Source organism: Nuphar pumila, chromosome 5, assembly GCF_984573655.1.
Source record: "Nuphar pumila chromosome 5, dmNupPumi1.hap1.1, whole genome shotgun sequence".
NCBI lineage: Eukaryota > Viridiplantae > Streptophyta > Magnoliopsida > Nymphaeales > Nymphaeaceae > Nuphar > Nuphar pumila.
The window spans coordinates 10,037,305-10,063,607 of NC_143253.1; the positions used below are offsets into that span (position 1 = coordinate 10,037,305).

Below are 26,303 nucleotides of genomic sequence, written 5' to 3' on the forward strand. Positions count from 1 at the left end.
TAGCACAGATATAGGAACGCTGCCTTCGATAAACATGTGCTTCCAAAAGGATAAAAGAAGCTGGTTGCACAAGATCATCTCAGCAAATGTTAGTCATTTGTTCAAGACCACGTGAAATATGCAAACAAGTAATAGGGAACTAACAAAAAGCTGCAAAGAGAACTGGGGACCAAAATCCTTTACACTTCAATACAATCACAAAGGGAAGTTGCTTTATGTCTTGAAAAGTGATCATTATATAAAATCCAATAATATGGAGATGGGATAATTTCAAGCACTGATGCCAATAACACAGTTGATACATGCAACGTGCTTACATGGCAAACAATGAAAATTGAAGTTTTAAGATTAACAATGTAAAAGAAAATCCCAATGTATTTTGATATAATCACCTAGTAGCACTGTCAATGACAATTAATCAAAGAGTTCTGCAACAATATGATAAAGAACTAACACCGATAGCTATTTCCTTGTGACACTATTACCATTTTGGATGATACATATTCATTCCTGATGAGATGGAAGGAAAGACCAAAACCTTGTGTTGGATTGTATTACAGTCAATTTTATCATACACAGGTTATACTTATACATTATCAATCAAATACAGATCTCTTTCACAGTACATGTATGTCAAACAATGGATAATGTAATTTAAGTTACAATTTGTGTTTTGTGGCAAAGTAATTTTATATAGAACATGTTTCTTCAAATTCTTCTATCATGGAACATATGAAAATAGCTAAGGATGCAAATAAATTTTCAGAAGCATGGAACTTATATATGGGTTTCAATGCAGGATCAGGACCGTGACATACCATAATGTAGTTCAAGTTATTTGTATCTTAAATATAATCATTAAGATGATTATAAGTTGCAAATGACTTGAGCATAGAACTTACACCTCTGTAAACTTTCAGCTCCAAAAAATGGATATGGACATGTTTTATGTGAAAATATGGGCACATCCGTAAGGGGTACAGAGGGCCATAGGTTCGAGCATACAGGTCATCATTCTTGTATCATGAGAAGAATATCTTCCTTTGATTTCTAATGATAGCACCAAGCTCTCAAGCAGGAAAACTTTATTGCGACGGAATTTTCATTAGAAACCTCTCTCTCTCTCTCTCTCTCTCTCTCTCTCTCTCTCTCTCTCTCTCTCTCGAGAGAGAGAGAGAGAGAGAGAGAGAGAGAGAGAGAGAGAGATGTCTCCTACTGGGTTTAAATTGGAATACATACATACAAGGTACAGGGTTTGTGCAGTATTACAAGTTCACCTTAAACTTTTCATTTATCTTGTTTAAAGTTAGTATTTCTCTAATGTAGAACTATATGGCCTGGTGCAACAGTTACCCCCCTGGCGCCCCCTATAAAAGGTTAAGGATCATATTTTCCTTTTTATTTCTTTTCCAATATTAAGATTTTGTCAAGTCTGGACAAAGAACCACATATGGTTCCATAAGGCCTATGCTACCCAAAATATTTCCAGAGAGAAGAAATTATCCAAGTCTGACAAGAATAACATATTATGTTTCTTTGCCACAAAATTGATAGGCATGATTTCCAAAATCGGGCGAATACTAAATGGTGGACATAATTAAAACCAGAGGTCAAACTATGTCCAGCAGATCTTTGTTTTTAATTTATGCATGTTAACCCTTACATACTTGCGATGGAAACCCCCATAAACATGGCTGTATCCACGAGACAGAAATGCTGAACCATAAGGCCATAACGTAAGACATTTTATCCAATGAAAAATATAGCCAAATTCTGGCAGCAATTCCAGAACAGATAGAACCAATAAATTGCCAGAGTTTCCAATACACAAGGTCATACCAGCAAACACCATAAAGTATGAAAGTGAAACAAAGCACGTTTAGCAAGCCATACTTACTTCTCGACTAGCACGGTTTCCAACATACATGATTACATTCATTTCAGGAAGCCACTTTCGGAATTCCCTAACCCAGTTTGTTATAGTTGATAACGGGACAACAACAAGAAAGGGCCCATGAATTTGCTGAGCATTCTACAAAGAACATAATAATATGTTACACACAAAAAAAAAATAGCACAACCATCATTTTAAAATGGATAGTCATGTGATACCTGTAGAAAACCGAGCATTGAAACAGACTGAACAGTTTTACCAAGACCCATCTCATCAGCTAAAATGACATTTGTATCATTTCTCCAACTGCACTGGGGAAAAGCTTTATAAGCAATTTTCTTTGACAACAAATTATTAAGCCTTTTGAGTAAAAATTCAGAGCCATGATATCATATATGGTGAAGATGATTAAGATGATTTGACCAAAAAAAACATAACAAATAACAAGGTCAATATAACCTAGAAAAGGGAATAGGTACCTATTAACCAGAAAATTCAAGCCTTCCAGTTGATAGTCACGAAGGTTACCGCCTCTCAACCATCCTGGCTGCTGATCAAGCTTGCGTAAGCTGGCTGGAAAACAATGCAGCTTATAGTCACTTGAATTTGCAAACCATACTCCAAATTGAATCAACCATTACTGAAGTTTCCAGATGAGCAGTGCATGGCACTGCAAGCTAGTTAGTGAACTTCAAAATCAGAATACAATCAACTCAAGTCTGTCATTCATCAGACACAACGTGGCTCAAACCTACAGCAAAACATGTTGGACACAACCAGATAGGATAAGCCAAGCAACCTACCTATCTGGTCCAGGATACACTACACAAACTCAACCTTTTTACCTGATACCTTGGCAGTTTGATGTTATTACAATAAAATGGAGACCAAGATTTCTTAACAAAAGTTCATCAACAATATAGCGAAAAGACTAAGGGCATGTTTGGTATCGTCTCATGAGATTCAGATTCTCATACAGATGAGAGAATGAATCTTATTTGCGCAGGAAACCAAACATCAGAAAATGAGCCCAACGGACTCTCATTTGCATCATTTTCTCATTTATGTGAGATTCATAATCACATAGGACCTCATGTGATTCTGAACCATATGACTCCCAAACAAATTTGATTTAAAGTCACATGGGGCCCAGAAAAACCAAATGTACCCTAAATATACTTGTTGTGACTTCCATATCCGTCCTGGAAAACCACAAACTATATACAGAGATTCCACTTGGACAGGATCTTGTAGTACTTCTCAATCAAGAATTCGCTTGTGTACACATAATCTGGATTGATTCATACTACTCCTTTTTTCAATCAAACAAAAAAAATTGAATAACTAATTATAATAACACTAAATTCATTGTGAAAGGCTTTTTCATATGGATACCAACACTAGTTCTAGTCGACATGACATGATTACTTTGATTTATTGAATATGTCAAGTTCTTTTCAACCATTATTCTATAGGACCTGTTGATTTCTTCAATATAAATATGCACATTTATATATACATATGTACATAAGGCATGCTATATTCTTTTAGGGCCTGCTGATCATTTTGCATTTTTTTTAATCAGGTTGTCATATGTATTAACCTATATTGATTTTGACATCCTTTAATCACAATTGACTATTACCATTGAGTAGCAAATTATCCTTCATATAGCATCAATTTTTTGTTGATGTTCCCTAGGCTAGGCATGAGTTCACTTTGACTTCCTATTGCATATATAGGGTTCATTTATACCCAGTCTGCAGGGTTATCTTCTAATAGATCTTGTTTCAACTCATAAAAAAATCATGTTATAATTTATAAACAAAACATATAGAGAGAGAGAGAATAAAATATGTCACACACAATTATCACGGATGCTTCATTTCTAGACCTACTTCAAAAGTGTTTCATGCACTCTATCTTAATTATTGATTAGCTCTTTGTTTACTATGGAATGCAGAAATATAACTTCAAACTGCAACATACATACAACGCACCTCTACTCTTTTTTCTCTGGGAATCCACCGTTTTTCCCACGACTGTCATTGCTGCTTCTCGAGCCTGATTATTTCAATGAAGAGAAAAGGATATCATAAAAAACACCAAAAGAATAGCAAAAGCAAAGAATAAAGGCCCATGTTTGAAATTGATAAAGATGACTGCACAGGCATCGGACATTTGCGGCCCTACATTTTTTCCAGCATGAGGAAAACCAAGTTGCTTAAAACAACTGAATTTTGTGACTGATGTTTTCCACTGCTCTTGTAGAATTTGGCAGGGAAAATTAATTTCACACAACACAAACACGTGATATGTGATGTTGAACTGAAACATTTCTATTGCACCCAAAGTTTCAAATACAAACACAGCCTCAATTATCACCTTAAACCCAGACCACATGAAAGAACAAACGAACAATAATGTCATCAGTATGCTATCCTTTAATCTCAAAATCTTAAAGCAACCTCTTCATCTTTATCCGAAAACTCAAGTTGTATGGACTAGAGACAACAAACAAGATCACCAGTTCAGCCTTATGATATCTTATAACACATTCTTCGTCTTAGCTTAGTTATAGCATGTGTTGATTATCTGAACCAGGGAAAAGAAAAACATAAATTTGAGAAGATAAAATAACAAACAAGGAAATGACAAGAAAATGCAAACAAGTGGACCATGGAAACTGAAAGCTTCATAAAGAAAAGTTCATGAGTATGCATGACGTTTTTTTTAAAGGAGAGTAAGTATGCATGTGGTTACCTATTATTGTAATGGCAAACAGGAGACTACAAGCCATTCCCAGAGGAAATATGACCCTTGATAGCACAATCACCTTTTTGGCAGTGCACCTAATATGATCACCTTTAATACAGGCTTCCATGGAATTCCTACATGAAAAATAACCATCGTTTGATGTGTTGGACACTTCTATCACTATAAACTTCAGGGTCATCAAAGGCATCAACAGGCCAGATTTGGTTAGATAATAATTGATCCAGTGGGTTCATATGAAAGGTGTAAAAGCCTAACCTAGTCCAAAGAAAATGGACAATGTTTTCACAAAAACAACTATAAAAAAGTAAATCTACTGGTCTCCTATCCTCCTTCAGCGTTTCCTAGAGCCTTGTTTGAATCCCACCAAGTAATCTGACATACAGGCCCACCTACCAGGTTGCACCAGGTCAGATCACGTTTAACCAGATAGGATGTCCTGTAAGATTCATGACTTGAACTAAGAAGTTAAAAGCATGGGTAAGACATCACCTATCAACATAGGAGCTGGACAACTACATAGTTACAAATCAAGGAACATTTAGTGCTTTTGACAACATAGGAGATAAAACTTGATCTAAACATAATTAAGATTGATCCAAGTCTGTATAAATTTTGTAGCTGTAACATTCCACCAAAAAAGCAAGAATATAACAGATCTAGATCATAGAATTTTTTAAATACACTGGCACAGATGTATTCCAGACCACAACACATTTATTGGATAACCCAACAATTGACCACATTTTAAAGGTGAGAAAAGGTCAGAAAGTATCAGAACATATATAGCCTACACCTTAAAACATATACAACTCCAACACGATGTTCTATTACTAAGAAACTAAATAATAGTTTATACCTGTTTTTTATGTCTTATTTATCAAGTCAAAAACCAGCATGATGTATGAAATTTTCAAGAGAAAAACAGCAGCAGACGACAAACATCCTCAAGCTCAAAAAATATAATTTTACTCAATTTTAAGCATCCACAAAATGCTACTCAATCATGCAAACAAACACAGATGGAAGATAACTCTGTGTGGAAGAGAAACATACCTTGTACTCATCAATTGCATCTTGAGCAAAATGAATATCAATATCTTTCTCCCTGCAAAGAAAGAACCCACAAACCATAAAACCCGGCAAAGAAGTGTCTTAATCAAACTTCAAAAATACACAAAAAGCAATGAAAAGTACATCTTATTTTAATGGTATTACACAGTAAATACATTATAAAATATCCCCTGATCATGCCAAATAAGCATTCACTGCTCTTAACCAGAAAAAACTACACTATCGCAGGAACTGAAAGATGTTGAGATATTCAACTAGCAAGGGTATCAAATATAGGATGGACACATTGCAACAAAGTGTTTGTACATGAATGAAGCATGAACCATGCAAAGGTTTAAACAGAAAGAAATCTTGTTAGTAAGGTTAAAGCAGAGTTATTTTTCAATATATTATAAAACATTCCTGTTCAGAATATCTATTCTTTGGCTGACAAACTACAGTCAGCTATAGTTGACTTAATGACCAAGAGTCTCAAACAATAAAAACTAAATAGCAAAGTTCTCAAGCTCATTCAGTTCATGTTTATATACCAAGTTGCTTCAGAATAGGGCAATCCCTGCCATTTGACCAAATACTCTTGTGTCTCTTCATCAGAACCACCTTTAGAGGTCCTATCTGCAAATATTCTTTCTACCTGATGAACAAATACAGGTTACAATGCAATTAAATATGGATAAAGAAAGAAAACAAACATGAGGAGCCCCCAAAAGAAATTTCTAGCACATGCATAAAGAAAAAGGGAAACAATAATAACCTGACTATAATGCTTGAGAAGGTCCAACTCCATTTCTTTGCTTACATCATGAACCTCAACCTGAAAGAAGTTAACAAAATCTTGTTAATATAAAATTTAAAGACTTGAAGTAAAAGAGAATACAAGTTCAAAATAGGAACGAAACTACCGAAAGAACATGAGGAGAACAGGAAGAAATGCATCCAACATACCAACCTTTGACACAGAAAAATATCATACCTGAAATCCTTACTGAGAAATAAACTACAAAACTAATGAAAACGTGATGGAAAGATATACATATATATATATATATGCACAAAAAATTATTCATGCAACAAAATTAGCAGTCCAATGGAGTTCACATGCACAAATGCCAAGGAAATACCACGCAGCTCCATTTTCAGAAAATGTAGGCAGTAAAGTAGATCAATACAAAATGCACAAAAAGTAACATATATTTTCACAAAATCAGCAGTACAAGAGCATGGTCTAAGCCCAACCAATTCCCAAAATTAAATGAATATTCAAAGTGCTTAACCTCATGCCTACACCAACCTGCACATAGAGGTCAATATAGATTTTTGGAAATCCACATGTTGACTCTAATCACGCATGTAATGAAAGACATTTCAGGCTGCCTTTGACACTTTAGGCATGGAGGCAACCTGGCATGAAGTAGCTTGAATCCTAGACCCACGACAATGCTCCCACACTGAATCATGAACTGCTTTCCAGTACCTATTATGAGTTCAACAAGAATGTTCCTAGAATTATTCATTTCTCTAAGGATGTGATGGCTGCAAATGATAGATGGGTGAATAACAAATGTCATTCTTATAAAAAGAGTATACTAATCCATGCCAAATCTGATGTCACTGCTGACATAGCCCCGTATTCAACTTCTGTACTTGATCAAGCCACTACCTTAGGATTTCAACTACTCCTTGAGACTACATTTCTTCCAATAAAAACACAATAACTTTAGATTGATCTCATCTACATCATAAAGTGACAATACTGTTAACATATCCTCATTTTGACACCTATTCATGGAAACTAATCCATCACCAATTGTGCCCTTCAAGTATCACAGGATTCTCTTCACTGCTTCCATATACCTATCTTTGGTTTATGCATAAACTGGGATACTTGATTTACAACATATATTATATCAGGCATCACAAAGGTGAGATATTGTAGCATACCCATTATGCTTCTATACTTTGTAGGATCCTTAAATAACTCACCATCAATCGAGCTTATCCTTTAACAAATCAGGCTTGGTGTGACCTGTTTGAGAATGATATTTATAACAGGGCATTTTTGTAATTCTCTGAGTTCTGTAGAGTAATAGTTTTTGCCTTTTTATAAAGGTAATTCTGTCTAAAACCTATTTTCTCATAAGTGTACATATATGCTACAAAAAGGAATGAGAAGAAAGGGTTTTTGCTGCCCTAGCTATCATCTTCTCTACTTATTCTCCTCTCATTTCTCCACTCTCCTACTCCTATCTTCATTTTTCCGAAGTTTCTTCCTTGTTTGCAGGTAGTATCAGCCATGGTAATGCCATTGAAACATGACCAAGGGTTTACATTCTTTTATCTCAGTCTTGGCTGGCAAATCTACAGTCTATTTATGCTATGACAAAATGAGCTCCTCACCTTTTCCAACTTCTACTCCCAAAAAGTACAACTTTCCTAGGTCTTTCATTAAAAATCGTATGCTCAACAAATCTTTAATTTTCTAGATGTGCTTATTGCAGCTATCTGTGACAATGATATCATCCACATATAACAAAGAGTAGTACAATCTTTATCATTGTATATAAAGAGTGAATGATCAAGTGGCCTTTGAGTCTAAGTTGAGAAGCTCTCAAACCATGATCTATATAACTACTTCAAACCATATGTCTATCTCTTCAGTCTACACCATGGTTGCCAGTTGAGGAAGCGGGAGCGGGAAGTGATACGGGAAGCAGGAGCGGGAAGCGAGGCACTTTCAAAATTTTAGGAAACGGGGAAGCGTGGGACCACTTAGGAGCGATTCGGGAAGTGTCTCGGAAGCGACCTAGGAAGCGTCTCGGAAGCGAGGGGGAAGCGAAAAAAATAAAAATAAAAAATACAAAAAAATTTAAAAAAAAACAGGAGAAGCGAGGGGGGAAGCGTGGGGGAAGCGAGGGGGAAGCGAGATGGGAAGCGCGCTTCCCATTAAAGGGAAGTGTGTCCCCCATTAAAGGGAAACGCGCCCCCCATTAAAGGGAAGTGCGCTTCCCAAAAAAGGGGGACGCTTCCCCCCACGCTTCGGAAGCGCGACGTTTCGCGCTTCCGGTAACCCTGGTCTACACGCATATGCACTTAGATCCTTTTCACTATAACATTGAGGTTCTTTTAAATTGTCATGTAAAACTGCATTTTTAACATCCAACTAGCACCAAGGGGGGTTGGCATAGTGGGCATGGGCCTTCGCTATCATAGGGTGGTTAAGGTTCAATCCCACTGTTAAATTACATGCATCAATACATACATATATATATATATATTGTATTTTGTTTGTGTAAACTAAAATACCCATCAGGGGTATTTCAGTAATTTCAATATGAAATAGGTGTCAGTCCTCTAGGGACTGACATGTCTTTTGTTTTATTTATGTATTTTCTGTTTTTTTATTTTTTATTTTGTGTACTTTATAGCTGTTGGGCTGGTCCAATGGCTAGTTGGGTCAGCCATTGGAGTGCCTATTTAAAGGCACTCCCTCTCTTGTATATGCAATGCTTTCTAAAGCATTTTCTAAGTGAAAACTATATTTTTATGTGTTGTGCTAAGCCCATAGTGGCTCTCTTGTATTGTTCTATTGCTTGTTTCTCACTTGGATGTTGTATTGTCCCTTGGTGGACTAGTGCTTGTGCACTCTTTTGTTTCTCATTTGCTTTTATTGGGTTCTCTATTGTACTTCTGCTTGTTTCATTACATGATATCAGAGCCTAAGGCTCTTGGGATTGTGTAAAAGCTTCTCCAAAGATCAAGGTTGCAAAGCAAAGATTCTCCACATTTCTTGGTTCAATCTCTATCAACATGGGCAAAAAAAAATCCATGACAATGATTGCATTCAAGCCAAATGACTCCAACTATTTGTTGTGGTCCGCCACTATAGGGGTACGTGAGTGGTACTACATGTGAACCACAACTCATAGTGACCAAGTTAAAGCCCTTAATGATGAAGAAAAAGATAATGCTCCAAAAGAATATAACATCAAGGTGGAAGATTGAGAAGCCGAGAATGCACAAATTCTTTCTTAGTTTCTCAATAGTATGGATCTCAAAATTGCGGCAAGTATAGTTAAATTAAAAAAAGCACGTGAAACTTGGATTTTTCTAAAGAATATGTTCGTGCAAAAAGATTTGGAACAAAAATATTTTATTCAAGAAAAAAATTGGATTATTAAACAAGGTAATAAGAGTATGAGAGATTACTATGGCTGTCTCTCACCTCTTTGGAATGAATTAGCTTTGCTTGAGCCTAAGCGGGATGGTCTCGCTATTGAAATGAGGCAAAAGCAACTTGAGGACGCTTGTTTTCTTTCCTTTTTGGGTTGACACCCGAGTTTGAGCAAGTTAGGTCAAATATCTTGCATAGAACTCCCGCCACCTCTCTTGATGATGCCCTTGGAGAGGTGTATCAAGCCGAGACCCGATTTAGCATGACCAAAAGAAGTGAGGAAGTTCTCGCGTGTCAAGACCCGGCAATAATGTCAATGCGTATAAACCTCCTCATTTAAAAAAAAAATAATGGAGGAACATATAACAATGGAGGAGGGAAGAGAATTATTTGTCATTTTTGACAAGAGTCGGGACACATCAAACCAGAGTATCCCAAGCTCAAAAAGAAGGTTGCAACCGTTAGAGAGACACCACCCAAAAAGGGTGATAAAGCTATCACAAAAGGAGATCTTAAGAATTCTATTCACCATCCAATAGAAGCATTACAACAATTCCTTAAGACTTCTTCCACATCTACTTCCGGTGTTGCCGTATCTACTTCTCCTTCATGTACACTTTCTTGAATTCTTGACTTTGATACCTCATTTCACATGACTCCTTTAGAATCCCGCTTATCTGAATGTACAAAATTCTTTTATAATTTTTATGTCTCTAAGGCTGATGGAACTAATTTAGAAATAAAAATAATTGAAACTTTCTCAAACATTTCAAAAAAAATTCAAAGTTCCTAAATTTAGAGTTCAAAACTAAATTTAAACTTATTTTCAGTCTTTCAAATTTTGGATTATGGGTATGAGGTCTCATTCTCATCAAAAAAGTATTGGATGCAAGAACGTCAGTCAGAGAAGTTGATTGAGGAAGGCAATAGGAGGGAAAACCTCTACTACATGAATTTTTTTCATCTTCTTAAATAATCATTTTGTAATTTTGTCAAGGAAAAAGATATTTCTTTGCAGCAAAATATAATGACTGCATTTTTTGGAAAAATGAAGAAAATCCCTTATGGATCAAAAACTTTTATTTCTTCTAGACCCTTTGAACTTGTGTATTCGAATGTATGGGGACCAGATCCAGTCATGTCAAAAGGAGGGCTCTCTTATTATGTTATATTCATTGATCATTATACTAGGTATACTTGGATATATTTTCTTAGGCATAAATCCGATGTTTTTTCATGTTTAAAAGAATTTCACAAAGTTGTGCAAAACCAATTTCAAAGCAATATTATCATTTTTTGATCAGATTCAACGGGATAATACTCATCTAATGATTTTAAAAATTATTTGAAAGAAAATGAGATTTCACATCAAAGATCTTGTCTAAATGCCCCTCAACAAAATGGCTTAGCAGAGATAAAGCATTGTCATATTATTAAAACTACAAGAACCCTGTTTATCTCAAAAAAAATGTTCCAAAAAGGTTTTGGGCTGAAGGTGCCTTAACTATGATTTATCTTATCAACCGAATGCCCTCATCTTCTTCACAAAACATATCTCCAACTGAAAAACTTTATCAATCTTCTCCAGATTTAAGTAGATTAAGAATTTTTGGATGTAAATATTTTGTGTTATTTGAAAAAAGAGACAAATTATCCCCCAAAGCCATTGAATGTGTTTTCCTTGGTTATGCCAATAACCAAAAAGGGTATAGATGCTATGATAAGAAAATTGACAAATTATATGTTGCAAGAAATGTAAACTTTCTCAAATATAAAAAAGGTTTTGATGAGCCTAAGGATGATCTTGAGTATTCTTTTCTATTCGACTTATTGCCAAAGAAGGTTTTTTATGACCATATTCACAATAATGATGATTTTAATGATATGCATATTGATGACTATGGTGTTCCCACGGAGGATACCCAGAATCGTGATGCTCAAATCTATTCTAGAAGAACTGTTGAACACCCTGTGCACTTCATATGTACTCCAAAAAATAAAATATAGGAGAAACTAGTATTAGGAAATCTATTAGAACCTCTAGACTTCCTGAAAGGTTTGTGTCATATGAAACTTTTTCACCTAGATGGTAAATTGGTCATTTTCTAAAAAATCATAACACACGAAACAATGGTGAAATGCATAAAATCACATATGAAGCATTTATGTCTATAAGTTGCATAAGACATCATCACACATTAACTATTTCACAAAAACAATGCAAAATATTAAATATCTTGCAAGTAAAAGCATGCAACAAGACTCATATTTTTCATATTACATAAACAAAAATATTATGGCAATAGTTGCACTCAATTTTCAATCGATTTTTACTCATTACTTGAGTGGCCCATTGTCATGTTAGATCATCTAATGTCATCTTTGTTGGAGAAGTGTGGAGCCTAATTTCTACCTTGATATAAATTTTTAATTTTCATGGATCCAACTTCACGATAAGTTAGTGGGGGGTTGTAAGAGTGCAGCGCCCCCCTGAAGCAGAATTTTTTTGGACAGTAGCTTTGTAATTTTACCAATAATAAAGATTTTTTACCTTAACTCATTTTCTTGAGTGAAAAAAGGTGGAAATGTACTTTTTTTTTACCTTAACCCACTTCTTGGGGTGAAAAAACGGTGAAATTGCACTCTTGATGAAATCACAAAAGCCCTCTCCTCGGCACAAAGATCGCCCCCCCAAACGGTCTCACAACTTCTAGAGTGTGTGAGAAGCTCTCTGGTATGTTCTATACAAATAAAGGTTTTGGCCCTCAAAAGCTCATTAAAACCCAAAAACATAAAAACATGTTTTTCCCATTTTTAAGTCTGCAAGAACCGTATCTGATGAGCCCAAAAACAAAAAAGCTCTTGCATTTTAGGATGAATTTAATTCATTCTTCTTTTGTTGTGAACTCCTTTGAGCTCTTACATTTAATATACATGTTGTCGGGTTTTTGATGAGTTGTGTCTTTATTTGAAATGTTTACCTAAGCCTTTGAAAGATTATTGCAAAATTGTTTATTTTATATCTAATCTTTTGGACTTTAGGGATCAAAATTCTACTATGTTCAAAATTTATGTTTCCTTGAAAAATATGTTGTTTTCATATGATTGTCTAAACGAGAAATTCTTAAAAATTTATTTTAAAGTATATTCCTTGTGTTTATCTTAATGGCTATTGTACATTGCTTGAATTGTTGCTAATGCTTCTAAAATTTTAAAAAATTATTGCTTAAGGTTCATATCTGACTCGCTTTTAAAAATTGTTTAGTTTAGACTTTATAGTACCTCTATGCTTTGTTGGGGAATTTAACCATCCTCTTCATATATTTATATATATATATGAATTAATTTGTGTTATACTTATTCAAAATTTATTTTTTTTTGAACCTATATACATATATCCTATAATTATTTTTTAACTATTAGGTTAAAACATTTTCCTTTAATTACTATTTGGTTAAGATATCGTTTGTTGTGTAGTTGGAACATTTGTTTTGTTCTCTCTGCAGGTTCTTAAAGATGATATAGGTTGAGAAAGCAATTTCGTTTCTGATGCATCATGAAGATGAAGATAGCAGATAAAGGCATTTGGTGAAGATTATCAATGAAGACTTGGATCCTTTCCTTTGGTTTTGCATTTTCAAACTTTCGGTAATCACACCGTAAGTTTGAGAGGGAGTATTAAGTTGTAAATATAAGCATATATGTTTAGCTATATATACTTATATATGTGTATGTACATACATATATATATATACATATAAATATGTATATATTTTTTAAATGGTTGTAATAGGTAATACCTATTAGGGATATTTTTGTTATTTTACATTTATGTAATAGGATGTGCCTATTAGGGTCACATCAGTCTTTTTGTATTTTTTTTTACTTTTTTCCTTTCTTTTGTAATCCCCTTTTTATGTAGGGGCCTTATGGTCAAATGACCATAAATCATTGGGAGCTCCCAATGACTATATGGGGCTCCCTTGGCTCTTTTTCTGATGTATATAAAAAGGGACATCTTGTCCCTATTTTTTGCTAATGCTTTTCCTAGGCATTCTGCATCAATAAAAGATTATTATTTTTATGTTTTTGTGTTCTTTTGTATGTGTTTATTAGTGCCTCTTGTGTTTTTATGTATTTTCCATTGATTAGATTGTGAGTTGTCCCTTTGAAGACTTGTGCTTAGTGCACATTTAGGGGTTGTTTGATCCCCTGTCCCCGCGCAATTTCAGACGAAAATTGTGTTGGGAGTGTGCGGATGTAACAAACCTTGGACACGGAGGATGCGCGGAACACGTCTGTCGCGTCCTTATTTTATTGTAATTTTTGCTCCAACCCTTTGTTACGGTTAGAACGGGGATACGGGGAACGTTATTTAAAAAAATCGGGGGAGAGGTCTCTCTCTCTCTCTCTCTCTCTCTCTCTCTCTCTCTCTCTCTCTCTCTCTCTCTCTCGCACGTGCGCACTCTTGTAGCTAGGCGGCGAGGGGTGAGGTGGTGTCGAGGGTCACCAGCGAGGCCGGCGTTGAGTCCCCCTTTTCTTCTTTAGACTCTTTATCTCCCCCTTTTCTTCTTTCTTCTCGTTCTTCGTTCTTCGTTCTTCGTTCTTCGTTCTTCGTTCTTCGTTCTTCGTTCTTCGTTCTTCGTTCTTCGTTCTTCGTTCTTCGTTCTTCGTTCTTCGTTCTTCGTTCTTCGTTCTTCGTTCTTCGTTCTTCGTCTTAGGGCTTTGATTAGTTTTTTTCATTACTTAGGGTCTTTTTTCTTTGTTTTTCATTTATTAGGGGTTTTTTCTTTGGTTTTCATTGATTAAGGTTTTTTTCTTTGATTTTCATTTATTAGGGCTTTGAATCAAATTTCTTAAATTAGGGCTTTTGTAGTTAATTTGATTAGGGTTTTTTATTTGATTTTCTATGATTAGGGCTTTGAATCAAATTTTTTAAATTAGAGCGTTTTATAGTAAATTTGATTAGGGTTTTCTTTGATTTGATTAGAGTTTTTTATTTTCTATGATTAGGGCTTTGAATGAAATTTTTTAATTAAGGTTTTTTATAGTTAATTTGATTAGAGTTTTTCTTGTATTTGATTAGAGCTGTTTTTTTTTCTTTGATTAGGGTTTGAATTAGGGATTTTTTATTTAATTTTATGGTCTATTTTTCTTATAGTTTAGGGTTTTTGGGTTTACATATGATTCATTTTCTTGCATTTTAAGGTTTTATGATTTAATAGGGTTTGATAACTTGATTTTTATAGTATGATAAACTTTCATAATTAGATGTAATATGACATTGATTAAAAGAAAGAAGAGAATGTATTGATGAAAAATTGTTTTGAAACAGATTTGGGTGAAAACTGATGATTGGGAATCAAAAGGAAAAATAAGTAAAAAAGAAGATGATTGACTGAGAGCAATAAGAGGAAAACATAGGAAGAAGAAAAGGAGATTTGGAAGAGAGGATTAAAAAAACAGGTTTCTAAACATACCCTAGAAGGATCAATCAGCTCTTATAGCATCTAAGTTTTCTGGTATCTCTATTTTGTGATGCACCCAAACACATCCAAGCATAAAGAAGGAGAACAGCAGCATAAAAGAGGCTGGGTGAATGGCACAGTTCCTAATATAGGATGTGCTCTCTTGGGTAAATCACTAATGGCAGAAATTACAACTCTGCCCCACTTAGTAAAGGGTGAAGTAATGAAAAAAATAACCCTTATTCTACATAACTTTAACCTGGAAAGAAATATCCATACAACCATGCATAATTATACATGAAATACATCATAAATACAAGCTGAACTCACAAAATCAACCAATCACATCTCAATACACATTGCATTCAGTGTAGTAGCACAACATCACATTCCATATTCGTGGCTGCCATCAAATAATCTAACAAAATAGCAATTTCTCTCTTGTAGCACCCTACAAGGCCACATTAAATCTTTTGCAGCTACACACAAGCAAGCTAAACAAGATCAAACTATATAAAAAGAAAAGTGATTAATTGATGTTGCAGACAGCAAATGCATTTGAGAATGAAAAGCAATATTTTACATCCTCCTGCAGAAATAAACCTTTTACTTGCTGCAAAGTTGTAAAAAAGCAGAATGGGTAAGCTACCTGGTTCCAGCCAGGCAACAATTACCTCCTCACGTGACAATGCCTTCCTAAACGTCCTTTCCTCTTTTACTCTCTTCATGTAATTTAAGACCTTCTTGAAACCACTGAGCTGCACAACGACCACATAAGACAAGCTGAAATGCCATTCAAGAAAAAATAAAGCATGATAAGCCTGCATCACACTTCTGATTAAAAAAGTATTCCCTGAGCATACATTTTGAAGCCCAGATAGTGATTGCCACTGGCAGTGCAAGTATGACTGGCCTTTCCATTTTATGAAAAACTCCACATTATCCCAACCCAATTCAGGGTCTAATAAGAAGCTTGACACAACTGGTTGCAATGATCTGCCATTTGTCAGGGCATCCTGTGCCACTCCCTTTGCTTGGTGCCACAAGACCTTCTCAATCGCATCACCATCTTCTTCATCAAACTCATCTTGAGAAACCTTGCATACAAAGTTCCAGGAAGACTAATAATTTTCATGCATAGAACAAGGCAAAAGAACTATTTTCACGAATCTAAAGGAAACCTGAAACCAAGATAAGACATATAAACAACAAGTTTCTTATATAGACTAGAAGAACCACTAGAAAGCAATGGAACAACAATAGGTTCAATGCTAAATTGAACTCATGTCATAAGGGCATACAACTAAAGGTAACGTCTTAAGTGCATAAGAATAAGATGAATAACAATGAAGAAAGTAAATGTCACATGGACACCTCACTTAGCCCATATACCTGTTTGACATAACATCAACAGAACCCAATCCCATTCAAGGCACAACACCCAATAGAGAGTCAAATTGTCTTAAAATCATGGTTAACATCAGGTTGTTTGATGAATTTGAGTCCACTTATTTCAACATATATACAGGCTCTTAGTAGGGGGCCCTTGTCTTGAACTGAGCTGCTTCCACTTCAACATCATTGTTCTTGGCATTCTGCCAGATTTTGAGTTCTGCAGTTTTAGTGCTAATGGCATTATTCCATTCATAAGGGCAAGTTGGTCAGTCCTTGAAATCGAGCGGTACATGTTTGCAAATGCAGCCCTGATGTCGACTGTGACTTCTTGAGCCTTTTCTTTCCTTGCCCCTTGCAAGCCAGGGCCTGTGAATCTGGCAAACTTAGTACTAATTCTAAGTTCTGATAATCATCTATTCACAAGCCCTATCGTGTACTATTTACTTTACCACCCAACATAATAGTGAAACAGAACAGAATACTTCAAGCCAAAAGCATCTTCATTGAAGATGATAGATGTCAAAATACACAGCCGATAATGTCATTCAAGTTGTATGTTGCCTGCTACCACATTGTTTCAAACAAAATTTTATCATAACAAACATTCCAATTAATGGAATAGTGTTCGATATTTTTTACTGATCTTTCACTATATATATATATATATCACACGGCTATATTGTTCACGGTAATTTTTTGTTGAAGGTTTTTCATCGAGAGATTTTCGATAAGTGGTCTTTCTCAAGAAAACCTCAGAAGTTTTAAAAATTAAAATATAAAATAATTAAAAAATTAAGAAAATAATAGGTTTTGTATCATTTTCTTGCAAAAATATAACGAAAAAGTTTGAAAAGTTTTTAAAATGCAAAAGAAACAAAAAATACAAAAATTGGACATAAATATATAAAAATAATAATCTTCCTAATTTCATGGTAATATTGCGATATTTTGCCAATATTATCGGCTTACCCTATATTGATGATTAATGTATACGCATTTATAATTTATGTTCATATTTACATTCATATTTATATTATTGTCACACAAAAAATGCATGGCAATTCACATATGGAAGAGAACAAGAACCCAGTCTTATAATAAAATGATTAAAACAATTATCTGTTGCAAATGAACATCAAATGGTACAATTCAATTAATGAAACTTCTCAATCTTAGATTGCTAAGCTTTCCAAAGCTAAGGAACCATGAGACTATCAATTACATTGCAATTAACAACGGCCATTGCCACAAATATCACACTAACTCAAGTTTTCATGCTTTTAAAAATCATTTATTTGAAAATTAAAAAGTAAAATATCTTACTAATTTTAAAAACTGAATTTATCATGACAAAGTCACAATATTGTCTCATTATTTTGTGGAGAAATTCAATTTTCAAATGATATTCATTTTTCCTCCATTTTGACTTAAAAAAAACTTGAGAGGTTCCTGAGAAAAACTATCTATTTAGAAATTATCCCAAGCAAAAAAACTTACTCATATCATGCAACACCAATATTTATGCCTAAAGTACCAACAATAGATCAGGTGTTCGACTCATTTTGGTTCATATCCATATCCATATCCAACCAGATAACATACTGTTGGGTGTAGATTCGCATTTGGATACTTGTCGGCTCACGTTCGAGATATCTCATGCCCAACCACATATGTATTCAGTTCTCAGACCCATTTACAATTGAACACCAGGTTGGATAGGAGTCAGGTTGGGGGTTGAGATGAGCTAAGATTTGACTGACATGGTACTTGTAAAATTTGTTTTACCAATAGTTACAACAATAAAGCAGTAGTATAGTGGATGGCTGGCGTTTTTGCAAGTTGATAACCCTGGTTCGAGCCTCATTATATGTCATTTTTACATAACACATCTATTGGATTCGATACTGGGTCACATTGCAAAATCAGGTTATGATTTTGCTATGTCAGGAATCTACCCCGACTTATATATGTAATTATTCATGTTTGGACCCCAACCTGGTCGGGTTTCAAACAGAAGTCCCATATTCAACCATTTTCTGCGCTGGTTTCTCTTATTTTTATCAGATTCAAAAATCTAGATATGGGTTGGGAGGGTACCCGGCCCAAAATCTGAACCATTGACAGCCCTAGGTGCCAACACATAAATCCTGCTCAAGCATACAAAAATGAATGGATGAAACACAAGACAATCTACTGTAATTTTTTCCATTATTAATCAAGAAAATCATTGGACTCTAGTGAATTACTTTGCCCATGATTATACTCAATGAAGAGAAGCAAGACTTGCAAGCCCTCGAAGAGCTCAACTAATGACGCATTGTTTCCTAGTTATATAGCAAACTTAAATGGCCAAAATTCATAGGCAATATTGCATACACCTTACAATCGCAAATCTAGTCATCTCTCACCAGTCACCACTAGATCATGAGATGATCAGTTACATCTATTGACTTAGGGCATACACAGATGGCATAACTTTCCTACAGTATTACCTGACTTAGCATGGTCTCATTCATGTGGATCAAATCCACGCATTCAGCATTCAATTATATCCACGGCTCCAAGCTCTGATACTCTATTTTTATACCTCATGCTATGCATGCAAAAAGATCAGGAAAATGCCCATCAACAAAGTGGAAAGTGACCCTCCAGCAAGTCCACACACAAAACAATCATATGCTAATTCTGCATGAGCTAGAATGAGATCCCGAATCTTGAAATTCTCCATTACATGAAAATGCAGGTCCAAGAGGACATGGACTTAGATTTAACCAATAATAGATCCTTGGATCATGGTTTAATACAATCAAATTCTCCATGCAGGACTAGGATTGGACCTTACTCCAAGTTGAATAGATCCAACTGTTCATAGGTTTTATATGCACAACCAATGTTAAATGAACTATGTTCTGTCCTGATTACGAGACAAGCTCAAAAAGGCAACACCTCCTCATGGGCAATCATCTACCCTGAACAGGCATTGAGGCTGAAAATGTTCTTCTCAATGCAGATCAATCGGTCATGCAAGCCCCGGCGTGCTCAAAATCCAAGTGGAGGTCTCTACCGCAGCCTTTAACTCTCAAAAAGTCACGAAGATAAATAGTGAAAGAAGTCACAGATCCTTTTTCAAGGGTCAAGGTGAAAAGTTGGAGAAACTAAAATAGCAAGAATAGAAAGGGCTCCCTCAACCACCTGGAAAGGAGGAGAGACAAGTTCCTTCACCTCCAAATTGGGAGGATAGCTGGCAAAGGATGATAGAACCGTGCCGGCTATCGATGCAAGTCCTGCCAAGCTAGCAATCAAGTCAATCTCGGCCACAATGTCACATCAAGGACAATGTGTTACCGAATAGAGGACCTAAGACCAAGCAAACCTGCCCTTGACCAAAATCCTCATTGGATGTAGGAAATTTGTGGGTAGAAGAAAGCAACTGCACTAAAACAGAGGTAACAGATAAGGTAGAGTGGTTAGAGAGGCACCAGTAAGAGGAGAGGACGGGCCAATGACTGACCTAAGTGTTAAGCCCTTGCTTCTGCAAGGGGGCTTGAGTTGAACCATGATTTGTGAGACAATGATGGAAGTTGGAACCCACAAAAGAGAGGGAAGAGATAACACGCAAGAAAAAGGAAGTGCCAAGCAGCTCAAGCAAAATCAGTACAGGAACTCGATTTGATAATGCCTTCCATGTTCATGAACTTGCCACCTAAGCCTTTTGCGATACTTGCAAAGATAAGTGGCATCCAATACTCTATCCCCAAACCAAAGATGCATACCTATCTTGGCTACAACATATTATCCTTGAAACTGAAAGAACCCTAAAACCCACAACTGCATACGAACTAAAGTCCTGATGGTTAATTAGGCACCTTCACCGCATCAAAGTCATCTTCCCACATAAATGTGATCAGGACTTCAGCAAGGAGATGGAGGATCTGCCTACCAGCTTCCAAGTTTTCACAAGCTTTGATAGCAAAACTTTACGATTAAGACCTTTCCCGTATACTCCATGCGTAAGAGACAGAATACTTTTGATGTAGACTCTCTAAAGGTGTTTCAAATATGAACGTCTACCATCAACAATAGAAGGGGGAGAATGAGCACTTGGATCCATGGTAAGAAGATCCCAACGCCGCAGAAAGGGGGAAGGGGGCTCTATGAGGGGAGAAGCTATGTTCAAAAATAAGAGTGGAGAGAGGAAATGGCTGTGGTGGAGGAGGGTGGTATTTGGTTTTCTCTAGACATACACATACATTGTATATATGTATTGTAAGTATATTTAATGCATGTATGTATAGATTGACACTAATAGTTTCTTGTACTTATTTTCTTCTTTGTAATATTTTTATGATCAAAATTAATAACTCAAGTGTATTTGCAAGATAAAAAATGCAGATTGAATGTCCTTTCCTCTCTTACATATGGCCAAGGCTATTTGTATAAACTACATTAAATCCAAATACACAATTAACAAACTATTACTATTTGGAAGCTAATATGAACATAAATCAAGTGTTTCATACCTTCATGTTCAGATCAAAAGCAGAGCAGAACTCAAACCTGAAGTGAAAATTGAATAAGCACATGAAACAAATAATTGGTGAAAATTGGCCACACCTTTTGGGATTTTTTCGCTTTCTCTTCATTTTCCTCTTCACTTTCTTCACTTTCAGCATATGACACCTTACGCACTGGCCTCCTAGAAGTCCTGAGCTCTCGACCATATGATATGATATTTTCAGTTCGAGTGGAACAGCCTTCATGCTTTTTATGAAGATGTGAGCCTCTCCTTTTTCCAAGGTCAAAGTCCTCATCACTATCTTTTTCTGAATCTTTTGCCGATAAATCTTCCTCTTCTGAATATACTTGCCGCCTTTTTTGTCGGGTAGTTACAGAGAAAGGTTTTGCTCTTTTAGAAGATTTTGGTTTTCTTCCCCTTTTTCTTTTCTTGCTGCCATCAAATGACTCCTCATCACTTTCATCTGAAATATCAAAGTCATCCTCCTCCTCCCCTTCATCAAAATCATCACTTGACCACTGTTGAGCATGACATTAACAAAAAAATAATGGGTTAGTCTAACATTAGTCAAAAGTCATCCACCAAACAGTTCATTGTGATTGTATATTGAAAAGAAGGGCAGCCCTGCAGTATCGTCAGAGCAGAAGCATACAAGAGCATATTAAGCTCAACCATCATAATAAATTGATCTTACTATAGAGTGCAGAAAGCCAACATGATTTAAAGGAAATTCCATCTTATGGAAAGGGAAAAAACAAGAACAACAATTGCTACCGGAAGAATTTATTTATCCAGCCAACACATGTAATAACCTTTTTTCTCAAGCAAGAAAAATTATATACGAGTAATAACTTTCAAATATACAGAACAGAAGTAAATGGAAGGTGATTCTGCAGTCACCAAGCATGAACTGCCATCAATACAGTAAAAGAACAATGAATCAGATCAGGCAGATACCAACTCTTGTTTTGTTTTACATCGAAGAAATTGACATACCTCAGGCCGCCACATCACCATCATGCAGTGCCCTACATCAGTTTGAATGATATGACAATCTTAAAGCTAAGTATCCATTACAAATAGGTTATGAAGAGCAATCTCCACTTTGCTCTATTACCCATGATGGCATACCCAAATATGATAAAGAAAAAACACTAAGAAGACTGACCTTAAAATTCTACTATAGACATTATATGATCGTACTTAAATGCAAAACCTTCCAGAGAATGACAACTGAGAACATAACAACAATACGAATGGTTTTGAAACAACTTATAACTGTGAAACTATAAAGATAAGCAAATGAATGAAAGAAATAAGTTTAACAGTCAAACAAGAAAGAATAATAAAACAGCAAACTGAATGAGTGGTATCCATGTCAAGATCCTGACTACCAATAACTCAATAACTAAGGAATCAAACTGACACCAGAGGGCACTACTATCTGCTGAGAGAAGCATGACATGATAACAATGCATTCTCTATAACAAATGTTTATCTGTAAGTCAAGACACTCGAATTTAACTCACTATAACAATAACAACCAAATCTTTCACGATGAATATCAAGAACATTATTTATACATTAAAGAGCAATTACAAAATAAATATCAATGAATCAACAAAATTTAATGACATCAAGGAAATGTGATGCCCAATTATATTCCATTGAATGCTTATACAGCTTAGAATTTGCAAGACCAACCTCCTGCCTGGTGTGGCCACCTTGATCGCCACCATAATCAGGATCAAAATCAGCATCATCAGGGTCATCGCCTGCAATCAGGAAAATGAATGAAAATGAAAAAAGAAAAACTTGATTTTCTTTTTCGAAGCATAAAGAGCAGGTTTGGAAGCGAGAAAATGGTAGGAAAAATGCAAGTAGAAAAGAAAAAATGACAACTTTTCCAGCCATTCCAAATGAGAAAATTTTTTTGAAAAGAAAGTTTTTCTAAAAAGTGTGATTTTTGATAGAAAAAAATCCTCCACCTGGGGGTTGGAGGAATTTTTCCTATCAAAATTTCTTTTTGATTAAGACAACCATTCACTCACAACACATCTCATCCATGGGCTGCCACAAGAAGAGGTTCCTCCATCTTCATCTTCCTTCCACCCACCAGCATTTCCAGATCTCTCTCTCTATCATTTTTCTCACATTTTTCATTCCATTTTTCTCATGCTACACAAACAAGTGAATTTTTTTCATTTAGAAAATGTATCATATCAAAACTTCTCATAGGCAAAATTTTCTTTTCCTGTGAGAATTTTTCTTTGTTTCCAAACATGCCCAAAAGGATGAAATGAAATAAAGCAACAAGATCATTTGAGAACTGAGAACACTGGAATCTGGCTCATGTCAGCTCAAGCCAGATATTCCATAAAAACATGTGACTTAGAATAGGTAAAAAATAACATCGTTACCATCTTCTTCATTACTATCATCACCATCATCTTCATCATAGTCTGAATCTGCAGTCTCTGAATTTTTCGAGACATTCCTTTTGATCGCAACAGATCTTGCCAACAACCCACCCTTTGATGCACCCGATACATTTGTTGCTTTATATTGCAATTGATCACTCTGCTCTTCCCCATCCTGCTCATAATAATCATCAGATGACATCTCGTCTGCAGGTATATCAGCAGGGCCCTTTTGAGAATCTTCCTGGTCTTTAGACACATCAAAATCTTCCAACTCCAGATGATCCACTCTCCCATCGGAAATATTATTTTCAGAACCACCTTCAGACTTATAATCGGAATCCATATTCTTTGAATCTCTTCCAGATTCAGATCCTTCCTGAGAAAAAGGAGCCTGATTGTCCTTCCAGAAAGAAGAGCCCCACTTTCCACCTAAAGCTGTGTTGTGTCCTATTGGCTGAGAATTTTGTGTCCTACTGCCAACTGTACTCTCAGCAAATCCATTTTCAGGTCTGGCTGTGTCAAGTACCTCTTCATCACTCGGGTATTCATCATCCGCTTTTCCAACAGCATCCTTCTCACCAGAGCTTGCACCTGTTTCATCATTACCTGATTGGCTAGGGAAACCTTCACCGTTCCCACTATTAAGATCAAGCTCTTTTTCTTCCAGTAATTGGCGGACAGACCCTGTTTCATTGGGATATTTTCTATAAAATGCCATCTTTCACGTGAAATTTTTAAAGTGGAGAATTTTGTATACTGAGTGAAGTTCCCTTCTAGTTTATAGTATCCTAAAACTCCTCTGCAATAAGAGAATTGGATAAATTATAGTAGTTGAGACTGTCAAGTCCATACATATAGCCTAAATAAATCAAAATAGAAACATAAATGTATACTTCACTAAGTTCGCTGCAACATAGCAAACTCTGTGACAAACTCAAGCTATGGCCAGTGAAAGACGACAAGTTAACCATCAAACCCAAACATGCGCTGCTACACACAAAGTAAAATGAATTATTTCAAATAGTTGAAAAACCCCATGGATTAACTGCCGAAGTAAAATACTGTATCAAGAAGACAGATGTTCATGAAAATAAAAGGAGTGGGATCAAAGAACTCGAAGCATCCATAAGTGGAAACTGCTTAGCAACATACATGCACGACTCTGAGGATGATAAACTGCAATGACGTGAGATAAATAATTCACATAAGACTCTAAGCACCGACGTGAGATAAATAATTCACACAAGACTCTAAGCACCAAGCAGCTCGAGGAAAAAACACAATGCAAAACTGAGAGAGAAGAAACGTCTCTTTCAAAATCTGGGAACTGAAATCAGTAGAACACAACTACCACCAGGATTACTGAATGGACTCTTGAAATTTCAAAGAAATCATAGCAGATACTATATCAGAAGCAAAATTGAGCACATTGAACAATCTACAGCGTTCAAAAAGAGAAAAGAAAGCCCAAATCAACACTCCCGAATGATGGTCATTCCCTCTATGATGAGGATAATGAGAGACAGTCAATCAACAGTGACCCTTTATCAAAATTTCTCTGGACAAACACCAAACAACACCGATAAACGAAATGGCACGAATCAGAACCATCTCTTACACAGGCGGACACTGAATAAACTCGTTCTTCGATAGAGAATTACAGAAGTAACCACAAAAACCACATTTCAAACATGGATAAACCATTTGGGCAGCAATAAAGAAACGATCAGATAACTGAATGAAACCATAAAAACCCAAAACAAGCCATGTTTCCCCATAGTGGGAAACAATGAGTACCAACGACAACGATCACCGGATCGAAGAAAATCGTGATCAGATCAGCACTGGCAATTCCGATCAAAGTTTTCTCCCGAAACCCCTATGCCTAACACATGGAAGAAAAGAGAAATAGGGTGCCCACAAAAGAAAAACCACAACAAACCACAGCCGAGATCGAACAACAGAAAAAAGCGAGAAGAAACACCATCGAATTAAGAAGTAAAGAATAAGCAGAGCACCGAAAGGAATCGAATTGCGTACTGCGGACACGGCAGAGTGAGGGAGCGAAGTGCGGTGGTGGCCGGAATCCGGTGGGGACAAAATGGCGCGGAGGAGAGAGCGGGAGTGAGGAATCAGGGTAAATAACATGTGGGTGGTTTCAGAGGAGGCAGGGCGGGTTAATCGAGGCGATTTTCCGGTGGGTTTGGGTGGAGTTTGGCCGCCGGCGCGGGAGGGGAAAGGTGGGGATTCCGTCCTCCGGTCGACGACGTTCGAAGAATCGGATGGGAAACGCCGGGAAGAGAGAGAAAGAAAGAGGGGGACAACGAGAGAGAGAGAGAGAGTCCAGGCCTTTTTTCCACCCACAATGAGGCGTTTATAGGAGAATGAACCCCCCCTAAAAGCCTATTACGTTGCCTCTCTATCTCTCCTCTTCTTTGGTTCTCTCTCTCTCTCTCTTCTTGGGTCTCTCTTTTTGGGTAAGCGATGGGAAAACGATTTACTACTTTGGCCAAAATAAGTTATGAATGGGCTATGAATAGATTGGGTTCATGCTCCCCACCTAGGTCCGTTTGTATTTTGGTGGGGT

The 26,303-nt window shown here is 36.1% G+C and overlaps 1 protein-coding gene across 5 annotated transcripts in view; it reads right to left on the reverse strand.

Moving 5' to 3' along the window:
* LOC149836728 (protein CHROMATIN REMODELING 5-like) overlaps positions 1-26,050 on the reverse strand; it is a 54,658-nt gene extending 28,608 nt beyond the window's left edge. For 3 of the 5 annotated variants that reach the window (XM_090005551.1, XM_090005550.1, XM_090005547.1), the window contains exons 1-14: positions 25,757-26,050; positions 24,610-24,703; positions 23,714-24,515; positions 22,998-23,068; positions 21,392-21,811; positions 16,246-16,479; positions 16,057-16,140; positions 6,498-6,557; positions 6,274-6,377; positions 5,726-5,777; positions 3,895-3,958; positions 2,374-2,467; positions 2,113-2,200; positions 1,898-2,032 (exon numbers count right to left, since the gene is read on the reverse strand). In XM_090005551.1, coding sequence (XP_089861677.1) covers positions 1,898-2,032; positions 2,113-2,200; positions 2,374-2,467; positions 3,895-3,958; positions 5,726-5,777; positions 6,274-6,377; positions 6,498-6,557; positions 16,057-16,140; positions 16,246-16,479; positions 21,392-21,811; positions 22,998-23,068; positions 23,714-24,434 — 2,127 coding nt within the window. In that variant the 5' untranslated portion in view covers positions 24,435-24,515; positions 24,610-24,703; positions 25,757-26,050. Of the gene's footprint in view, positions 1-1,897; positions 2,033-2,112; positions 2,201-2,373; positions 2,468-3,894; positions 3,959-5,725; positions 5,778-6,273; positions 6,378-6,497; positions 6,558-16,056; positions 16,141-16,245; positions 16,480-21,391; positions 21,812-22,997; positions 23,069-23,713; positions 24,516-24,609; positions 24,707-25,734 lie in introns of all 5 variants that reach the window. The other 2 variants (XM_090005548.1, XM_090005549.1) reach the window with 2 other exon arrangements.
* Positions 26,051-26,303: the final 253 nt, after the last annotated feature.